Source organism: Haplochromis burtoni, unplaced genomic scaffold (assembly GCF_018398535.1).
Source record: "Haplochromis burtoni strain Fernald_Lab_line unplaced genomic scaffold, NCSU_Asbu1 Contig_31, whole genome shotgun sequence".
Classification (NCBI taxonomy): Eukaryota; Metazoa; Chordata; class Actinopteri; order Cichliformes; family Cichlidae; genus Haplochromis; species Haplochromis burtoni.
This window is the reverse complement of record NW_024582392.1, coordinates 1,396,934-1,418,815: the sequence shown is the minus strand read 5'-3', so window position 1 is coordinate 1,418,815 and position 21,882 is coordinate 1,396,934. Positions and strand designations below refer to the sequence as shown.

At 39.8% G+C, this 21,882-nt stretch overlaps 2 protein-coding genes across 14 annotated transcripts in view; both read left to right on the top strand.

Moving 5' to 3' along the window:
- Positions 1 to 4,392, top strand: part of bcas1 (brain enriched myelin associated protein 1) — a 16,425-nt gene extending 12,033 nt beyond the window's left edge. For 2 of the 9 annotated variants that reach the window (XM_042219303.1, XM_005918827.3), the window contains 7 exons: positions 847 to 888; positions 1,027 to 1,092; positions 1,380 to 1,418; positions 2,056 to 2,178; positions 2,300 to 2,380; positions 2,723 to 2,941; positions 3,342 to 4,392. In XM_042219303.1, the coding sequence (XP_042075237.1) occupies positions 847 to 888; positions 1,027 to 1,092; positions 1,380 to 1,418; positions 2,056 to 2,178; positions 2,300 to 2,380; positions 2,723 to 2,941; positions 3,342 to 3,422 (651 nt within the window). In that variant the 3' untranslated portion in view covers positions 3,423 to 4,392. The remainder of the gene's footprint in view (positions 1 to 846; positions 889 to 1,026; positions 1,093 to 1,379; positions 1,419 to 2,055; positions 2,179 to 2,299; positions 2,381 to 2,722; positions 2,942 to 3,341) is intronic. The other 7 variants (XM_005918831.3, XM_005918829.3, XM_005918828.3 and 4 more) reach the window with 6 other exon arrangements.
- A 5,277-nt stretch (positions 4,393 to 9,669) lies between these two features.
- On the top strand, positions 9,670 to 16,412 carry znf217 (zinc finger protein 217). 5 transcript variants are annotated; one of them, XM_042219299.1, is made up of 5 exons: positions 9,670 to 9,923; positions 11,644 to 12,993; positions 13,166 to 13,273; positions 13,368 to 14,714; positions 14,840 to 16,412. In XM_042219299.1, exons 2-5 carry the CDS (start codon positions 11,685 to 11,687, stop codon positions 14,950 to 14,952), a joined length of 2,877 nt encoding a protein of 958 aa, XP_042075233.1. In that variant the 5' UTR covers positions 9,670 to 9,923; positions 11,644 to 11,684; the 3' UTR covers positions 14,953 to 16,412. The 5 variants fall into 5 exon arrangements, with proteins under 5 accessions (XP_042075233.1, XP_005918883.1, XP_042075235.1 ...); XM_005918821.3 differs by having other exon boundaries at positions 9,673 to 9,797; XM_042219301.1 differs by having other exon boundaries at positions 9,699 to 9,937.
- The last annotated feature ends 5,470 nt before the right edge of the window (positions 16,413 to 21,882 follow it).

The following is a 21,882-nucleotide window of genomic DNA, read 5'->3' as shown; positions in this document are numbered from 1 at the left end:
AGTAATATCCCTGATGAATATTTTAAGATTCTCCCAGATTCGATCAAAGTGGTTTGGAGTACACAATCTATAAACTGGTTTTGTCCTGCACTTTGGACTCATGCCAGAGGAGCTGTGGGGCTGTGCCATGGGCGTAACTATGTGCTGAACATTGGGGGGGGGTCAAGATCTCTGTCTAAATAAATAAATAAATCTGGGTAAATTCCCAGATTATTAAACATGCAACTATTTTTCTGGTAATAATGGAAATGAGTAAAGAGAATCAACAGCCTATTTATGCAAGATAATTCATAATTTTATTGGGGGAGTTATATTGGCTGGGTCTGATTATTGGGGGGTCATAACCTCCCTAACCCCCCTGGAAATTACACCTCTGGGTTGCTGACATTACAGTGTGGAGCTCTTTCTGACTCTTCTAATGCATTTGAACTTCCTTAACCAGTTGATACAAGTCACCATTCATTGTCATGTTAACATAGTGAGTAGTCCATAAATACAACTTTTCATCTGTTTTGAGGTTCTGAAGTCCTTTTGCATTTCGCTGTCCTGCAGACAATCAGTCATGTGCAACAGTCAGCTGTAGGAGCAGAGGTACAGCCAGGTGTAAACTTACATGTGAACTCGAGCCTGCTTAATCTTCCCAGCTGTATTCAGGGAATGTTACATTAATGTATTACGATGTGAACATGAATCTACCGCACACAAGCCTTGTTGGAGACGACTGGATAATTGCAAACCATCTTGCCTGAGTTACATAACAAACATGCTTTATGGTTAATTACAGGGTTTGAAATGTTCATCGCAATTTGCATCTGTGCAGAATAAAATAACAGTTTTGCTCTACAGGAGACACCAGTGGAGGTGCCAGCGCTTGTTGTAGAAGTGCAGGTAAATGAAAGGCAACTTCTCACTCTTGGGGCTTTGTACTCTTTTAGAGAGTGGAATGGTCTTTTGAGCCTCTGATTACACCATGTACCCTCTTCCAAAGCTGTTTTTGTATGTAAAGATTCATTTCTATTTGCTTAGATTCAAAATGAGGTTGAACCTCAGGAGGCAGCAGCAGTGGGGGAAGAGCCTGTTGTAGAAGTGCAGGTAAATGAGCAAGAAGTGCTTAGGAATATTAATTCCTGATTTTCTTCACTATGCAGGCACCTCTGCAATAATGTTGCCACACTTATATGGTACCATAACATTTCCCACATTTACTCTTTGTAATTCATCCATTTTTTTTAAATAATTGTATCGCATCACATCCCAAACTGTACAGATTAAACAACCCCCATTATGGCACAAAATGAGTACGATATAAGATTTAATGACTATCACTATTTACGCTCTTCCAATTCAGGATATAACAAATAACTCTCCCTTTTCTGTAGATAAAGGAAGAGGTACCACAACCAGTGGTAGAAACTGAGGTAAATTAGTGGTGTTTAATGTTCTGGGAAAGCTTTTTTTCTTTTCTTATGTTTCTTTTAATAGTTAGGGGAGATGAGTGGCTATAAAATAACCATATGAGTCACATTGATAATCACACTATGTGTGAGGCCAAAGTACCAAGATGGCTGACGGAGCTTTAGCAGAAAGACTACAAGTACGAGGAAGCAGCCTTGCAGCCTTGCACTGTTCAACTGTGACACAATCAACCCAGATATCTGGGGTTATGTGACTCTTCTTTTCTTACTTTCTTGAAGAATTAAAGTTTTCCCAAAATGTTTAACTAGCTGTTTCTTTAAAAGTGGACATCTTTGAAATGTAAAGTGAATATTGATGGGCTTTACCTTTTTCCTCTTTCTTCCTCTTTACAGATTTTGGCTTTTGCGCTTGACAATGTGGGCTTCCTCACTAGTTCTTATCTTGATCTGATTATACGCTGTCTCTCTACTCTGATCACAGATATCTTTTTACTGCTTTACCTCCTCTTTCATGTCACAGATGGAAGCTCCTACTCTCACTCTGTCACCTAAATCGATGAGCATCCCTTTGATTTTTTTCCCTTTTTTTTTTAGTAAATATTCATGATACATATTTTTCTTTTTCCTGCTTTGGTTAAAGACGGTGGATTCCTCAAAAGCTGGCACCCAGGAGGCTGCTGCAAAACCAGAGCCGCCGCCACCTGCTCAGGAAGAAAAGAAAAGCGCCTCAAAATCCCCATTCCTTTCTTTCTTCAAGCCCCAAGTAAGAACCTATTCCCATAAACATTTATAAGATCTCTGAAAAGAAACAACTCTGAAATACATTAGGTATGAATTGTGGTGAAATTACAGAATGGTAAGTAACAGGTTAATGTGAATTTGAGGTGCTATTAGATCACATGACCACAAAAGTCCAGGCAGCCTCCACAAGTGGAGTTCGGCTCCTCAGGAAAACTACTGGACTGGTAAATACATGAAAATACGTTGCTTCTTGCAAACAGATGCATTATTAACCAGAGTAATTTCATCAATTACGTCTGGTATTAAAACATGCTCTAAACAACTTCTTTGCCAGAAGCATTTTTCTCCATTTGCTGTTATCTTTGAGCATATGTCATCGTCCCTCGTGATGTTGCGCATGATGTCGTATCCTAACAGCAGATGTACATTTTAATCCCACTTCATGTGCCACCTCAAAGTCCATCTGCACTTAACGAGTGAAGTGTATGAGCCACCGGTGTGTGAATCTCAAGCCTGTCAAGGACTGAAATAATTGAATGCTTCATTATGTGCCGCAACACTTTTAGGCTGCTGAGCCCAAGAAGGTGACCCCAACCCCACCTGCAGCAGCGGAGGCAGCTCAAGCAGTTAAAGCCAAGGAGGAACCTAAAGTGGCAGCCAAGTCTTCAGAGCAAGCTGCAGATAACAAACCAGCCTCTGTGCCTTCCCAAGCTGGCGATGATGCAGCCAGTGTGCCCAAAAAACTGGAAAAGAGGAACTCCATTCAGCTATTCTTTAAAAATCTGGTAAGAAGAACATTACTTTCCCCAGATATATACATTAGAAACATGCACAATATCCTTATCACTGCATAGTGCAAAGTATTTTTGTATTATCCCCACTAGATGGCAGCAGACACTTAAGGTGTAGGCTCCACATTACTGAAAACCAAGCGGACTGATATAACACATCTGGAAATGCAGTTTAGTTATAGGACAGTTACGGTTACTTAAATGTAACAAATTTAGTCAGAGTCCAGTTTAATACATTTGATGCCTGTGAAAGAAATTAATAAAGTTTTTGTTTAACTAAAAAAACAATTAAAGCTTATAAAAGACAAAAATTAAATAAAAATAGATATTGAACGAGTTGCATTTTCTAAAGACACTGCAACAAAATGTACCATTTTCTCCCTGCAAACTGTAGACTCAGAAACGTCCTTCTACAGACGCCGGAGTCCAGACAGAGCCACTGACCGCTGCTCAAGGAGCTGAGAAAGCCAAATGAGACCAGAAGCAACCCTTACGTTTTCCTGTACAGTCTCCTTCCCTCCTTCTCACTTGTACTCAGTCCTTCTTTTTCTCTCTTATCACCTTCTTGAATCCCCTGAGTTACTTTGATTACTTTGTTTTTTAATTGTTACTGCTTAAAAGTCACAATAGCAAAGGTAAGGTTTTGGAAGAATAAAGGAAAGTGGACAGAACAGTTAGCAGGGAGTTGAACTTGTGGAGATTTAAAATGGTCAGAGGTTGTTTGGACATATTTTTTGTCACATAAATGTGACATTTTCTACAGACGTTTAAAATGACTTTTCTCTGTTTTGCAATCTAACATACTGGGCTTATGCAATATATAGTGCCATGCTTTGCCTTGAACAACTATTTTGTGTTAAATCGATAAAACTCAATGTCATATAGGTTCTATTTTTACACTTCACACCAGAGAATTCACGCAGTTAAGGTAATGCAGTGGTTAACATGAAGGACGTAGATATGAGTCATAGAAATGCTCTTAATGGAGCTGGTCTAAGGAGTATTAAAGTTTATATAGCAGAGTGTGCTTACAGATTTTTGAACTCTATGCAAGTTATATGTGGACTCAAACAAAAAGGTACATGCCAGAACAGCTATCTTTTAGCTTATATGGGACATCACAATCTCTACTGATCTTTGGGGAACTGATTGTAAATACTCAACAAATGCTTAAAAATGCATCCGAGGTATTGAAACAGTGTCTTTGTGCAAATGTGTCCTTGTGGTATGCTCTGCATTACTCATAAATCACAACCGAGAAGCTTTTATTTTGATTTTAGCACTTTGTCTCGTGTCAACTAACAAAAGTTTTCCAGTGTAAGTAAACTGTGTCAGGCGTATGTGCAATTAATGTGACGCTGTAGTTTGTCGTTATGTAGTGTGTATGTGAAACTTGAGCTATCCTGAAGACAATAAATGCAAATAAATATACCACATGCCTGTTTTGCTTCAGAGTTTTCATTTTTAATGTAAGCTATAAAAGCATGAGGAGTGTTATCAAGAATAATTGGATGTTCCAGCAATTTAAAAAACAAAGAAGAAGATGACCAGGCAAGTCTGGCCAAAAAATAAATAAATAAAAGATGCCTCTGTTCATGAGCAATGTCATAGCAACCATTTTTATGCATATAAGAGTGCAGCAAAGGTGTAGCGTATCCCGTTACACCCAATCTGGGTGTTAAACCAAATACTGTAAGTCTGACTCATGTTCATAAAGATGTCTGACAAATCAAAGGAAAAACCTGATCCAATGACCCCTTTGGTGAGAGGATCTGGTGGTTGCATGGCAACATTTTTATATAGGGCAGAGACAGTGCAAATCATTATAAGATTATGGGGAGCCATCTTATCCCTTTATTATGATTAAATGCTTCTGTTGGGAGTGGCCTCTCCCAAGATGGCACCTCGAGCCACAAGTATGTACAAGAATTCAAATCGCATTCTGTGGCCTTCGCAGTCAGCAGATCGTTTTCCATTTGAATGAGTGGTCTAACATGCTAGACAGCTAGCTAACACGCTGCCATGGTCAAAAAAACAAGTTAGGGAGTGTGTTTTGGAAATGGTTTTCCTTTTTTGTTTGTTTTTCCTTTAATTTGTCACACACTTGTATATATTTGTAATGCCAACAAATAAATGTTTGTTGACTGGAGAAAAAGCAAATTAACCAGAGTAGAGGTCATATTTTTTATTTTAGACAGACAGCTGGCTGTTGGACATTACTGCTGAATTTTAGTGTCTGTGAGGCGTACCTTGGAGATAAAAAATGTAAAATAAGATCTAAGGAATTTGATATTTCAGGTAAAGGAAGACCTCAAATCATCTTCTCCTTTTATGATGTAATTTCCATGATTGATGGCGTAGTGTGCAGTCTCTGGAAGGATGTGTTTTAGATAGAAGTGTCTGAGAACCACTATTCACCCACCATTAAGTGATGAGTCGCAGCCCCCGAAGGCATAACTCACACTGCTCCTTTGTTATCAATGAGGCACACTATTCTTGTATTACTGTCTATAATAGGTGTGATCATTTTAAATTGTGCATCAAAGTAATTGCCACGGCACTGAGGGAGAAAAAGTGAGGTACTGCTGCTTGCATAGCTTAAGACATGTGCTCCATTGTCTCTCCTTTCCCTGGAGGAATGTCTCAATTAAGATACACTGTGACGACTTTGCCAGCAGTTTTGTTTATGTGTGAAGAGCTCATTTTCATTAGCAAACAGAGTATAGTGTTGATGAATCTGGGAGTGAGGAATTCTGACTGAGTTTTAATGAGACGGAAGTGAAGAAGAAAGCAAAACTACTCACACATCTCGCTTAGATTACTAAAACTAATTGGAAGAGTGACTAAAAAGATGCCCTTACACAACACTTTAACTGGAAATCACGAGCAACCTTTTGGTCTTTGCTAACAGTTCCAGATGTTTTAAACTTCCGTGTGCAGTTATTTAGAAATCTGCTCAGCCGTTTCTGTATTTAGTGACTTGTCAAATAACAGTGAAGACGATGATAACAGCTGCATGCCCCTACACGCAGCGTTCCAGGAGTGAGAGTTAAGGGAACTCTTTTTCCATACAGTTGGGAAAGTGATTGTGCGTCACAAGGACTAGTCGCTCCCTTTTTTTTTTTTTTTTTGCACAATCACATACGATAATGACCTAAAAAGGCTTATTAATAAAGAGATAGTTCCCAAGTATGGATTTAACAATGCATGGACTGTACACAGTGCAGCAGATTTTCTCAGCCACCATGTTGCTGCAGTTCATCCTAGGACAATGCATGTGACTGTGTGAATGCACTGAGCTCAGAGGGGGTGAAACAGGGGAATAGTGGGAGGAGAGGCCTGATAGGAGACCTCCTGTCAGCACTAATGCGCATCATGGCAGTGCTTGCTAGTAATATGGAATATGAGAGGTTAAAACTATTCTGGGTACTAATGAAAAGAAAAAAGAAAACCGTCATAACCGGTTCTGATCCCTTCACAAACTGATGGAATTTTTTTTTTTTTACCTATAAGGAAAAAGCAAGCTAAATATCTCAATGTGTTCCCCCTGCAGTGCTTACGGGGACAACACATGCATGTGCGTGTCTGTTAGGGAAGTTTTGTAACGCGGATGCTACCAACTGTGTCTTTACATTTTTTGTTTGTTTGTTTTAGCCTTTTGAGCAGAAAATTAGATTATACTGCTGTAGGGATGCAAATGAGTGACGTAATCATGATCTGCCTTCAACTGATAGATAAGTGTTCATCTTAAGAACAAGTATACAGGCATACATTTAGACAAAAACACTTTAGCTTCTGTTTTTACACTTGGATACATCAAACTTTGTTCTAAGTTGGTAGAATCTGAGCACATTGTTACAGCTTTGGGATCATTTTGAGAGTAGAGATAATAAAAGATGCTCTTTACATGTTATTATGTGTGCTTAACTTGCTAGAATCTTGGGAATGTGCGCAAATACCACAGCTGTTGTATGTCCAGGCTGCTAAGCTGGTTTTGCTTAGTTTTGTAAACAGAACAAATCAGTTTCAGTTTTAGGTGTGGTGCTCATAACGTATAATTTTATAGAAGAGATCAAGCATTGCAGTCTGAATGATAAGAGACTGCCATCATTATAACTAATAACAAGAGAGTGTTACGTTTGCAAATACATAGGTCACTATTACCATAATTTAAAAAGATAAAATTCTTTGCTTTTTTTTATCATTTGTATATATTTTTCCTGCACAGTTAATCAACAAATAATGTATATCCTTTGTGTCTTTTATATGTGTAACTGTCATTTATGCACTTCACTGAGAGGTCATAGTGAAACAAAGAAAGGTCAGGAAAAAAAAAGTCGTCAAAAGAGGTCACGCAGACAGCGGGGCACTAGCAGCAGGACAAAGAGACACTTCCTTCACCCAGTTTCTACAGTTTCTACACAGAAAAGACGGGTACTGTTTTCAGTATGAACTGTGAGAATTTCTGTTTGGCCACTGATACTTTTATGATCAACAGAACACAACAGCTGGTAGAACTGAATAAACGTTCGGGGTGATAAAGAAGCTTACGTATTATCAGTGTCTTTCAGAAGCGACACCAGGATTATGAAAGAACTCAGGCTGTGAATCTGAAGGAGAACAATGCGGTCAGCTGCTCCTGACACGTCAAGACAAAAAACAAGCCATCACAGCCTTCCCCGAGTCGCTGATCCAATTCCTGTTAGGATGTCTGCCCGCAGAATACATTATAATTCTCTAAAGTACTGAGCTTTTTTCTTACAGATACCCCTTCTTTAATTAGATTTAACTGCTTTTAGCTAAATGTTTTAATAAAGAAACTATCTGAGATAATGACTTGAAAAAAATCTATTAGCATAATGTCAAACAATAGCACAGAGTTAATTAAATCAGTTAAAAGTAAACAATGCTCGGCCACTTGTTGCTGTCATTGCCACTACAGATGATGAATGCTATTTAAATTATCATAGTAAATCAATGATAAAAGTTGCAGCCAGCTAAAGATATATTTGTAGGATTAGACACAAACAACCACTGCCTTAAGATAAAAGGCATTTCCCGTGATGGGCTACAACATCTTTTGGCAATTTCATCATCCTGAGGAATGATACTGCTGCTTCAGACTGATAGCTTTTCACAGAGGCTTTGTGGTTGCTGAACAATAGGAAATGACCGGGAGGCCTCGATGTGTCACATGTGGTGCCTTTGATTAACATACTAGCCTTGTTTGCAACAGGATCTCGGGGGAAGGCACGAGTACCTATAACTGAATCGTAGCACTGCGAGGGGAGAAAGTGTTTTTAGTTTAGGGTAAGCTGCCTATGTAAATGAGTCTTACTAAAGAAAAAAATATGTGTTTTTTAAATCAGTGAGCTGAGTTATTTATTAAGACAAAATAGAAATAAAAATAAGTTCACTGGTATCCTTGGAATGAGTGCAATTATCAAATCCACTGTTCAAACCAAACATTTTTATTAAGCATGTTTGCTAGGCTGGAAAACCACATGTTTATTTCATTATGAGAACAATATTGGTTCAACCTGTTTGGTGACAGCAAATGCTTGACAACAGCTTGTAATATAGGCAAAAGAGCAGGCTGCTTACAGCCAATCCTTGGCTCATGTAAGAGCCATAGCTTAAGTAAATCGAGCACTCCAGTCTTTGTTCACTGTTTTTCAACTGGGAGTGGTTACTGATAAAGTTTTGTTTTCTTCCAGACATTGCTGCCATTCTGGGGGGAGGTAGAGTGGGTCTGCATAATGAGTGTACACTGAAGTCAGTTGAATATCTTCATTGACTGATTAAGTGCCCATCAGTGTCTCTGCTTTTAAGAGTGGAGGAGGGGTTGATTTTACATAGGAGGGTGTGGAGGCTACTGTAGGTGAAGGTCTTTATCTCACAAGCACCAGTCTATTAATCTTAGGTGATTACACAATCCAACAGTAAATGTGTGCTGATTCTCTATTATTATTAACAGCAATATAGTATGTAACTAAAAGTTAAGGTTTTTCCTTCCATTTTTCTGTAAGATCAAATGTGTTTACACGCACCATCTCATGGCTTTGTCAGAGGTATGTTTTGGGTGGCAACAACTCATATGGGATATAAAAGTGGGCTGTGCGCCTTGGTACGTTTTTGTGTCACCATATAGGAAGAACTTGAAATTTCTCATGACTCAACCAACCTGCTTCTGCAAAAAGAAAAAAAAAAGCCTCATGTAACTGTGAAAAGTTTGAGGCACCCCTCCCCCAGCTCCACATGGTAGCTGGTGCATGACGTGCTGACTGGCTGCACTTTTAGGTAACTTCTTAAAATGCAGCGTACACATCAAAGAGTGTTATATGGCGTCTATTCAGCGCACTCACTCTTACTCCGTGGAAGTTTAAAGCATCGTTAGACACATGATTGAACCGCTCGAAAAGCAAAGCGTGACAACAGACTTCACTGTAAGCGAATACGACTCTAATATTGGCCGTTTGAAGCACAAATGAAGCAGCTTACACATCTAATAGTGAAAACATTGGGAATAAAAATAAAAAATAAAAACCTCACATGTGATAACGTGTAAGAAGCTCATTGTGGGCTAGAACAGTCAAATAAAATATGCCCCCATGCTTTATTGGCGTGTATGAGATAAGATGATTATCTGCACTAATCCCTCTCTGTTATACGTGACCACGTGATTGCCCTTTTTTGTGGTGGTGGTGGGGGGGGGGGGGGGGCTGCCGTGCACGCGCCCCATCTTCCCCTTGAGAAAAAGTTGAGAGCGCGCGCCCCGGATTTCAACAGCTGCAGCAGGGAGGACTCGCCAAGTCGAACAAATATGATTCAAATTCAAACAATTGAATAGGTGAGCTGTCCACCAGCGGCAACGCGTTGTGTGAAATGAAGAAGCAGACTCGAGCAAACACCCGAATTCCCTGAATTCAGTCGCTCGTAGTATCAGTATCAATATTAATCCGGAAATTCTGAGTTGGTAGGTATTGTTTGGTGAGTTTCTACAGTTTGCTCGAAGTCGAGGCAACAGAAAGTGTTGTTTGCTAACGTTGCTGTCGTTAAGAATGACCGAGGCTATGGGAGTAAAACTAGTTAGCGTTTTGTTATGCCACTCTCTCAATCTGGGTGAACTTTTGAAAGTGGCGTTGGAAAACAAACCGTAGGGGACAGCGTAAGTAGACACACACATTAAAAAAAAAGTCAGGTCGATAATGTTCTTTTTGTACCACAGTGTTGTCATGAAATAACGTCGTCGCCACTCGAGACGGGTTTGTGTCTGGATGTGTTGATTTAAAATTCAGTCTTCCTCAGTCACAGACGCGGACAGGGCTGATAATTGATCTGAGTGTTTCCAAAATGAGTAACGAAGCCCTCGTGCTCGGCTTATGATGCACATATAGAAACGTAATAGCCAGTCTGTTAAATGCACCGACTTTTATTGACGTTAGCTGGAAGTTCTCAACTGTTAACTTCGAGCATCGCCTCCGAGGTAAAATTACGTTCAAACCGGAGCTTTGCTTTCTTGAATAAGAAGGTGGCTAACGTTAACGCTTGCCTCCCGAAGCATGTGTGTACTTCAGAAAACCACACAGGATCATTAAGAGTTTCCTGTGCTCACCTGGTCTAAAGCAAAAGTACCACACAGCAAACTAATTCCAGATAAATTGGTTATGAATAGCGTTGATGTATAAAAACTATATATATGTGTGTGCATGTATTATATAAAACTGAAAATAAAACCATTTATCATTGGTTTGAATGACTTGAAACCTACAGTTGGGACTTCCCCTTTATCCACTCATTTGTGGGTTTTTTGTTTTGTAGCCATATACTGAAAACTTGATTTAAAGGTAACAGTTAAAAATGTGTGAAAAGGGGGAGGGTCTTTGATGCTACAGTAGACAGCTATAGGTATTGCTGGTGCCACAGCCTTGATTAGCATTTTGCATGGGCCTTGAGCATTTTGTCCTTGCTGAACCAGTTACTCCACTTCTCCACCAATCAAAGCGCTAAGCAGTTCGAGCCTTCCCCAACATAAGCAGTTCAGTATACAAGCTGAAACCACTACACAGAGAAAAACCACAGTGTCTTTTGTCACTGATGCCTGGAGAAAAGGATATGCTGGGATTTGTGAGTAAAGATTTTAGAGTTTTCAAAAATAGTTTAACAACTTGAAATTCTTAGACTTTTGCTGGGATGTTGCTTTTTATGTTGTTGACTATAAGTTAATCTATGTCTGTAGATTGTATTTTAACACTACATGTTTAGTATGATTAGTTAAAGTAGTTGTCGTGTTTAGTTAGAAACAAAAGAGAAGCAAAGGTTTGTTACATTTAGGGGAAAAAATGAAAAAAAAAAACAATGACCTTACTTAATCATCTTACTTTCTAGAAGTATATATTCTAAGTTAATGTTAGTCATATTAAGCTTAGACACAGAGGCATAAATTCTAAATTAATTTAAATAATGTTTGCGAGCACAAAAAAAGGCTGTTTTGTCATTGGCCTGCACATAGAGGAAATGACTTGTCTGTGTAGTTGATTGCTAAAAAAGATACATTTCCTGTTTCAGTGTAAGGAAAGGCAATTCTCTAGTGTTTTTTCAAACAGATTTTATGATAACTTAGGTGTTTCAGTTACCTGATCCTGTTTTGATTTTTGAGCAAAGCCTAAAAAAAACACTTTTCCCATTCTTTACAGGCTCCTAATAATCTGGACCGCTTGTAAAACATTAGGAGAAAATGCCGACTCATTCATTGCTGCCGTTTGTAAATAGCCCAGATGGACTCGCCCAAGATTTTCTTATTAGTAAAGATGCAAGCATCCCAGGGTTGGGCTCTAGCATGACGCCACACACTACTTACCCAGAAAAGACTGAGTTGCAAAATGAAGAAAGTGCACCGCTGTACTGTATGTTCTGCGAGGAGACTTTCGCTCATCAGGATGAGCTTGGCCCCCACGTGTTAACACAGCACCCCACCACATTCTCCGAGCCAACTGTGCTTCGGGTTGAAGCAGAATTCAGGATCCCAGGAGAGAGACACCGGGCCAAACAAAGCAGCCTTCCTGCCGAAAAAGACGAGGTTCACAGCTGTATCCTGTGTGGTCACTTATCCCAAGATGGCAGCGAGCTTGAGGCCCACATGAGAAAGCACAAGGACTACTTTACTTATTGTTGCAATTTTTGTGGGCGTCGGTTTAGAGAGCACTGGTTCCTCAAGAACCACATGAAGATGCATGTAAAAGCAGGAGCAAAGAACAAGACCCAGCAAGACCCAGAGAGCCCAATCACAATTAATGGTATCATCCAAGAGCCTCCATCAGAGCCTGTAGGCACCGCATACAAAATGTGCATGGTTTGTGGGTTTTTCTTCCCTGACCATGATAGTTTGGTTGAACACAGTAAAATGCATAATCGAGAGGCACAGCCTGGAAAAGATAAAAGCAAGGATAAGATGGGTGATACTAATGAACCCACTGCCAACCAGGATTCATTTCTTCAGTTCCTAAACCTTCAGCCTCGCCCCGCAGGAAAGGATGTGGAACCTGTGAGATCATCAAAATGGATTCCCCAGCTAGATCCTGTCAACACCTATCAGGCCTGGCAGCTTGCTACGAAAGGCAAGATCGCAGTTGGGCCTAATAATACAAAAGATGTTGGCCAGGAAAACAGCACGGACAATGACGAATCTGGCTCTGACAAGGATGAGTTGAATAATATTTGGACTGAGGGCCAAGGAGACAAGGCTGTGAAAGAAGTTGGGAGAGAGCTCCGGTCTCAGCAACAGGCCCCTGTTAAAAGCCCAGACCCACAGCGAAGGTCTCCAGTTCAGAAAGATAAGGACAAACAAAGGCCAACGACTTGTGAGGAATGTCAAAGAAATTTCAGGACCTACCACCAGCTGGTGCTCCACTCCAGGGTCCACAAGCGTGAGAGAGGAGGTGAAGAAAGTCCAACCTCTTCTGTTGATGGCAAGCTTTCAAGAGCAGGCTCACTGGAAAATACAGAGGAAGGGTCTGAGGAGGGCATGGAGGAAAACTTGGGTTCAGGTAAGTCTGTTTTTCTGTATACACTCAGATTATCTTATCTGTGGTGTAGTAATTTGTTTGTTACCAAGGGCTCCCTCTGCTGAGGGGACGGATAATAACACATGCCTTTTGTGGCCATTGTTCTGTCCTTTGTGTGTTGTGTTAATATTTAGATTTTTGTTTGTTTTCAAAGGTGAAGATGGATTTGACCGATCCAATGGCAGATCAAAAGACTGCAGTTACTGTGGCAAAACCTTCAGATCCAGCTACTACCTCACCGTTCATTTGAGGACTCACACAGGTAAATTCACGACAAATGATTATAAATTATCCTAAAAATAAACTGACCTTAAACTCTGACTTATGTTATGTTTATGCAAAACTATTTGTTCCAGGTGAGAAACCATTTAAGTGTGCTTACTGCGAGTACGCTGCGGCCCAGAAAACTTCGCTGAAATATCACCTGGATCGACGCCACAAGGATAAGCCCTACGTCGAGATCCCCAGCAGACCTGTGCCTTTAGTGCCCTCACCCAGTGATGGAAAAAATGAAAACAATGCTGAAAATCCTGTGCCAAAGAAATCCTGTGTCCCTCCAGCCAGGCCGTGCATCGATGAAACACCAGAAAGCGGACTGGATAGTGTCGATGGCAAGCTTGGCAAGCCACTTGTCCAAGTAAATGCTGTGCCTGCCTGCTCTCCGGAAGATGATGTGCTCGCCAATTGCTCTGTGCCTGTTAACCTGAAGAAAAAAAGGGAGGAGGTTCAAGAAGAGAACTGTGAGGCCCCATTAAATCTGTCCATAAAAGTCTCTGTCTCTACACCTGTCAGTGTTGAACCAAGAAATGGTATTGTTCCAATTGCCTGCCCATTTTGTGCTTATAAAACCATCTACCCAGAAGTTCTGATTATGCATAAAAAGCTCTCTCACAAAGACAAGTCAAACAGCACCAAAAAGAATGGGTTTGGAGGCAATTTAAGTGAAAGTCGTCATACGGGTTGCCCGCCTGCCCTCAATGGGAAAGATGTTTCCTCAGTTCTGATCACTGAGAGGATCTTCCCTCGCCGAACCAAATCTCCACCTCCCCAACCTGCAAAACCTCAAGAAAAAATACCTGTTAACCTACCGCACGTTCCTAAGCCATCCCCTGTCCATGCACCCATAAAAGATGTCCAGGAGACCCAGCGTTACAGGCAGAGCATCGACTCACATCCCAGTCAGGAATCCTCCAGGTATACAGAGCTAATGAGAAAAAACAGCACAACCAACAAATATATCATGGACAGAGTGGGCATCGGCGATCGGAGCTACCCAGTACGAAGCGGTGTCCTTTGGCACACAGATGCCGCCAGGCTCTGCCTATCCAGCCGATTTGGAAGCCTCCCCCAGATGGACTTTGGCGAGCCATCCAGCAAGCGATTAAAGTTTTCTGTGCCTACAAACAGGGATGCTGAGGTTGGCGAGAAGGCTGCTTTTAGAGGGCCACCAGCAGATGGATCTAACAGGATGTTTACTAAAAGAACTGTGAAACCCACACAGCAAGGGTCATGTCCACCCACAGCTTCTGAGGTTTCTGTTTTGGGTCCGGTAAAGAATGCACCTACGACTATTGGAGGCAGTTTGGAGTCTGAGTGGAGCATGATGAACCTTCTCCGCTCCTATCCACCCCATGACCTGGCATCTCTCTATCACACCAACCCAGCAAACCCCAGTCATGTAGGACTAGTCAACCCAGGAGCAGGTAAGCATTAGACTTGCAGTTTCAGTAGAGTGACATATACATTTCTTTGGATATTTGGCTATTTTGTATCTGCATATTCTGATACTTTGAAGAGTTAAAGTTTTTTTGTTTGTTTGTTTTCTCAGGGGGCAGAAGTGTGCTGTTCCAACATCTGCCCAGTCTACCCAGCCTGCAAAGAAGAGATGTTTCAGGCCCATTCCCCAGTCAACGCTGTGGGGCCACTGACAAAAGCGCCTAAAATAAAAAGAAACAAAGAAAAGGTTAAAAACTTTCATTTAAAATAAACCTGACGAGAATTTTTGAAAATGACATTGAACTTCATATAGTTGAATCAAATCATTTTTTTGTCCTTCTCGATGTAAACAGTGCTGCTGCCTTATTTTGGAGAATTTCTAGAAACGTTGTTTAATGTACATATTTAGAAAGAGAGGTAGTTTATGCTCACAGTGTGCTTATCCTCTTAATTTAATGTTTCTTTTTCAACAGAAAAACATTTGTGTTATATGGACATTTCAGGGCTACAGTTTCAGCAGAAGTTCTTTTTTTGAATGCGAAGATGCAGATAACCTTTGGGGTTTTTTTTGTATATAGTCCACTGGTGTGCACTGTAATATTTCTTTTTGAGACTGTTGATAAATCTGTACATGACCCACACTAATATTCCAGAGTCTGTCTTAGCTGTAAAAGTTGTGTGTGTGTGGGATGGCAAAATCTCTCTACATAAACTGTGTTAAGCTAAAACCTAAGAAAAACCTGTGTGGGGGAAAAAAATGCTGCTCTGTGTAATTGCTGCACTGCACTGGATGGTGGGGAGTTTCTGTCGGATAACTTGATGGCTTCGGCCCAGTTGTTTACAAACAGGCCACAGCAGCGAGCTCTGCTGTGTGTTTCAAGTTCTACCTCAAGTTGTGCTCTGAAGGCTTATTTTTGTAAAGCCTTTGAAGCTATCATGTTAGCTGAGCCTATATACCTACTTCGACCAGAGACTGGTGTTTTGAGTTGTAGTAATAGTAGTAGTACATGGACAAGTGACCCGTGACGTTTGACATCTATAAAACACCACAGGAAGCTCAAGCTCATTTGGTGACACTGGACTACTACTGCTGCTACTGTTTTTTTTTTACCTATACCACAATTTGGGCTGTACATTAATTTTGATGAACCCGCTATCTACAAGTATTGTTATTTTCCTTCTTGAAAAGCAAAAAGGTGCTTAAGTGGTGCCTCACATCCGTCAGCTGTAAAATGTACCAGATTGTGTGTAATTGTCTGGGTTTGTGTGAAATAGTCATTCAGTGTTATTTGGTTACTGCACATTTAGCCGCTCGCATGTTCGGGAGTTTGCTTTTGCTATGCAAAGTCTTGAAAGTGTTTCTTTTGTCAAGGGGCAGCAGTCACTGCCAACTGGATGTCAAGGAGCGTTTAAGGTGTCGTGATTGTGCAGTTTTAGGGGAGACAAAAAATGCAAAAGCAGCGATGTTGATTGCTCCAATTAACTTAATGCTAAAGAGGGAAGAAAGACTCAGGTTAATTCAATTTTACATGCTGGGTAGTGTTTGGTATAATTTTGAAAAACCTTTTTTAAATTATTTCTTTTTTTTGTTTGGTGTTCACATTATTGGTGTGTTTATATATTGTTAAGTATTGTTTTGAAATTTTTGATGGCACGTTTCAACAATAAAGTGAGAGGCGAAGAACGAAAGTATATAGGTGTTGTATTTAAGCTGAACCATAATGAACCTAGGATCACCTTTCTTAACCTCCTGAGACCCGTTTTTCTAATCTCTCCTAGCTATTTAGGATTAGTTGGACCTGATTAGACTTGTCCCCATAGAGGACAATGGTTTTATATTACAGCATAACATGGCATGGTCGCAATTGATTAAAAAATATAAAAACGCAGAATATAAAAGTATAAGGTGCGAAGCAAAATGTAATGTTGCCATATGAGGACACAAAGTTAAGAAATAAAGTCATACTTGGTTACAGTGTAGCACATTTTTCACGGACTCAAGGCACCAATTATACAGCTATGTTCATAGCATCTGGGGGATGTAGGGTAAGGACCTCCAGCTATATTATAAAATATATATATGCTTATATATGCATATATTTAGCAATATACCGAAACCAAGAGATGCAGTGGTCCACGGTCATAACAATAATCTGCTTTCTTTAACTTGCACCTGGGGTTCTAGCTTCCTTTAATGACATCTTTAATACCTGATTACACAGACACAGAGAAAGATAAATTCGGTAATATCTGTTCTAATTAAATCATCAGTGGACTGTAATATTCCAATAACTCGATTACTATTTCAGGCTATTAGTCCTCCAGAATCTCCAAATATAGGCAACAAGTATTGGTTTTCTTATGTTATATTACAACATAAGAAAACAATTTTTTGTTGGAGTATTTGTGATTAGTAAACTGTGTTTAGTTTTTGCATTTGACAGCAGATTATGTAGGCTATACTCGACTTTTCAATCAATTACTCCAATCGACCACTAGAGAGCAGTATTTACAAAGTCAAGATTATAGTCTCGTTAGATTCAGGTTTCACAGCCTTAAAACGTCCAGACCTTTGTAGTGCATTTACCTTTTATAAAACTTCACACCTTGACCACACTGAGAATAGAATTAATAAAATCATACTGTCAGTTACATACTGCTATAAGCCCTAATACTGAATAGTTCTTAAAATAGACGATATTGTATTCACTTTAAATGTTTACATAAATAAAAAAATAAACAAAAACGCATGCACTCCTCTGTTTAGCTGTAAACCTGTAGTGAGAAGAATGCCACGCTTGGGGATACACCTGTAATTGATGATGTCACACAGGTGTTGCACATTAGTTATCAAACACAACACATCTGCCATGACATCATTGATTGTAATTGAATGACTCAAACAGCAGTGCACCCAGATTATATTCCCCGAACATCAAGTCCTTAAGAAAAGAAAACTGCTTCAGAGAAGTTGGTTAATAGCTTCTACATCTGCAGAGACATCAGCGCACTATTGTTTCACATCTATAAAAGCAGAAGACTGACAAAACCCATCACTGCTTTTCATTCTGTAAACAAGAAAGGACAATCTTCAGCACATTGAACACTTTAAACTTTGATTTTTTTTTATTTTTTTTTGCCCCCCTCCTCCCCTTTTGAGTAGACCACATCTGTTTGCTGTCTGTTCCCCTGGGCCAGCACTGTGTAATCTATTGCATTAGCTCACATTAGTGCATATCGCCCATGGGCCTTGGTAATCACAAACGCAAAATGAGCATTTCACTTAGCATCACCCTCATATTCCCTCACACTGTGGCAAACTTAGTGCAAACGCTTGGCAGAGAACGCAAGTCGACAACAGCTTATGACATCCATCCCGTTACACTCGATCCCCGTGTCCAGAATGCTGCGAGGGCTTTCATGTCAAAAGCTCCTTTAATAGGCAAAGATACATGTTGAATTTTCCTTCTGTTTACTTCCTCTTCTGTATTGTTTCTTTGTGATTTGGAGCCCTCGAGAAACGTCATTTCTGAGCGTTCCTGCCAGAATTTTTGTCTTTACCATAACATATGTGTTCGTGTTTTGCAGGCCTTTCATGATACTGCACCCTTTGTATGGTCTACATTAAAGATGCAATGATGCAGTGTCACGAAAGAAGGTCTAAAGGCCTAAAATAATGTTGCTTTAATAAAACAATTTAGGAGAGTAACAGGGATCAAGGACACAATGCTTCACTCAGGTTAGTTACAGAAAACAGATTTCAGTGAAGTTATTAGAACACAGGCTTTTATTTAATCCACAAACGCTGCGATTTTTCCAGTTATGCACAGACCCAAGAAAATACCCACGTTTCAGGCAAATTCACCCGGGATTGCTCTGGTTCATAATTCTTTGGCATAAAACACCTGATGTCTTCACGGCTTCTTATCAAGTTTTTTTCATCACATTAGCTTTTGTGTGATAAGGATTCCCACAGCAGCCATTTTATTGCACAAGTCAACACACAAATGGCATTTTATGCTTGCATTGCTCCTCATTCATCTGTTCAGAGTGTTTGGTTTTACAAGAGGTGATGTTTAAGACTTGGATACGTTCATCTGTGACTGACTATGTGCCGAGCAATTTAAACCCTTTTCTCTCCAGTTTTCTCTCTAGACTATCAAATTTCCTACCTCCCTCCATTCTTGCAAAGTAAACTTCATGTTTTTATCCCCCTTAAGTGCTCTCTCCTCTTATTTTCACTCCTTTCATCACTCATAATTGTTGCCTCCAGATTGTCAACTTGCATGAATTAGCAATTGGGCCAACAAAGCAGATATGGTCAATTGTTGAGTATCCTGTCAGAATTTCAGGCTGAAAGTCTGCTCTCGCTGTGATCGCTCATCATCGTCACCCCATTCCTCTGAGGAAGAGGAGCAATGTAATGGTTCCCACAAAAACAGCCCCTGGCCTAAGGAAAGGGATTTGGGTGTCTAGAGACAACAGGGGCCATATGGAGCGGGCTGAGATAGCAAGGCACATGTACAGAATAATGGATGATGTGTCATGTTTCATGTTGCAGGGAAGCCATCAAGAGAGTTGGGTTTGGGAAATCAAAAGGCTCACGTACAGGAAAAGCGACTGTTGGACCATTTAGCATTTTTGTTTATTTTCTGAACGTGTAGGCTTGAAAAATGCGGTGTTCTATTTCCAATGCCTGTGGTCTGCTGATGTTATTTATAACTAAAATAATAATCGTGATTTTTTTTTGGGGGGGGGGCGCTATATGTAGCCCTGTATGCAATATTAAAGCAGATGACCTTACGAGTATAATGAGCCAACCACCTGTTTACTAAAACTAAGAAATATACTCTCTGAAGCTGCGATTCAATTAAGACTAGATTTGTAAAACAGATGAAACCAAATTTGTACACATTGTATTTATCCTGCTTAGTGGGTGGCAATGTCAGACAGGCACTTAATGCTGACAGGAATATTTAATCAAATCATGGTCTCCTGAGGATAAATCACATATACTTTAGTGAGCCCTTTACTTTTCATCTAGCGCCATCAGGAGGCTGATGAGCAGTATTTTGGTTCGGTCTGCACAAAATACCTGCAAATTTGACAAGACCACCAATCTGGGAGCACAGACTGTATATAAATGATGGATGCAATTACTGTGGCAGCACCTTTTGATTGTTTTAAAGTTTAAACATTATGCGTCATGTTGTTATTTTAAAGCCAGGCAAACAGGAGCCACAAGTGATCATATTTGGGGCCCCAAAAGCCTCTAATATGATTTCAGGTAGCTAATGCTAACTTAGCACTGCTCCAATAAGGTGCATCGGTAAACTGAATGATTTCACCATACAGAGACACATACCTAGTAAAAATAAGAGATTTAAATTTCACTGACCAAATCTGAATGTTCTTGACGAGCTGTTAGTATAATCTATCACACAAAAAACCATGTTATTTGTCAAATACATGACACAGAGGTCATACCACAACAGGGTCAAGCTATCATTTTTATTGGTGGAAGTGAAGCTAGCAGACAGCTGTCTGTTACAGCAGTTTGCATCCTCAACCACCTGTTAGTCAAAGTAGCCACGCCCCTAACGTTAACGCTGTAAGTTGTATAATTTACTGGCAGGTGCATAACCTCAGTGAGTTACTATAAAATATAATTTATTACTATAAACAGTGTTTACAGTAACTTTTTTTTCATTTTATTTTGCAAGAATAGAAATCTTGATGTAATTTTATTCAAGGTAAAGTTACTGTAGGTGAAATTACAGTAAGATTAATGTTACTGTAAATGAAACTGCAACTTTTTTTTACTATAATTACTGTAAAGTTACAGTAACTTATAGGCATCCATTACTGGCTAATTACTGTATTTTCATTTATTTTGTTATAGTTTTATAATAGATTTTTTGTAGTTAGCAATAGAAGTGTTTATTTTTTATTTGCATCTCTACCTGTAGGAAAAGACGCTGAAGTTAAGCACTATAAGCCAGCGGTCCCCAACCTTTTTTGCGCTACGGGTCCGTGAGTGGTTTGGTATTGGCCCACGAGAGTTGAGGCTCGGGTGTGAAATTTATGGTTTATGGTTTTTATCATTATTTTTTTTATCGTTTTTATCATTAACTCTGTTTCCCTGGGTGTTTTCCCGTGTGTTATGAATAAATCTTTTTTTTTGGTACCGGTACTGGTTTTATTTTGTTGTATTTATCCACGACACCATAAAGGCCGGTCCGTGAAAATATTGTCGGACATAAACCGGTCCGTGGTGCAAAAAAGGTTAGGGAACGCTGCTATAAGCTATATTTCAAATAAATGAATAAAAACAGTTGTTGAACATTTGAATGCAAGGGCCTACAGAGATTAACCTGCTATTTTGAGCCTTCAGGGACATTCAAAGTTTTTGACCTTTCTGGGAACACATCAGGTGATTTAGTCAAATGTAGTCAAACTTAAGATATTCATTATATATATGTATATATATTCTTTCTTTTGCTTGCCATATGAACTGTTTCCTTCCATGCAAGCAAAGCCTGTAAATGTAATTGGTCAACAAAGCCCAGACTACAGCCAGGCTGCTAACAGAAACCAGAAATCTTGCAGTATCAAAAATCTCGCCCCTTCCCCTGAATTCTGTCTCTCCTTTCATAGGTATCTATATATAGAGATTCATAGCCTTATTATCAGATATTCTTTATGTTTGGTGCTAATGAGTGAAATTTATTAATTAACACGAATAGGAATCCAAGATGTTGAACACGTCTGCTAAAATTAAAAATATTACCATTGTTCCTGGGATTAAATATAGTTTCACAGATCCAGCTGCTCGGCTGTAGATCCTTCAGTGTTGTTTTAGTTTCATTTCATTGGAAATAACTCTAATAGTGAGGACAAAGTGAATATACAAAAAAGGAAAGGAAAAGAAATCCTCCACTGTTGTGTAGATAAAAACTCCTTTGTCCAAGCTCCACCGCTACGGGGGCACTGTATACTTAGATCCTCCCTCCCCTCTTATCTGCTCTACCTGCATGTGGAATAAGCAGAGCACCTCATCTCTGTTTTTCTCCCAGTGTCAGAACTACACTTAAGTGCTGTTTCCGATACCCATGAGTAAGCCCCATAAAAGCTGCCCCATCGCCACAGCGTTAT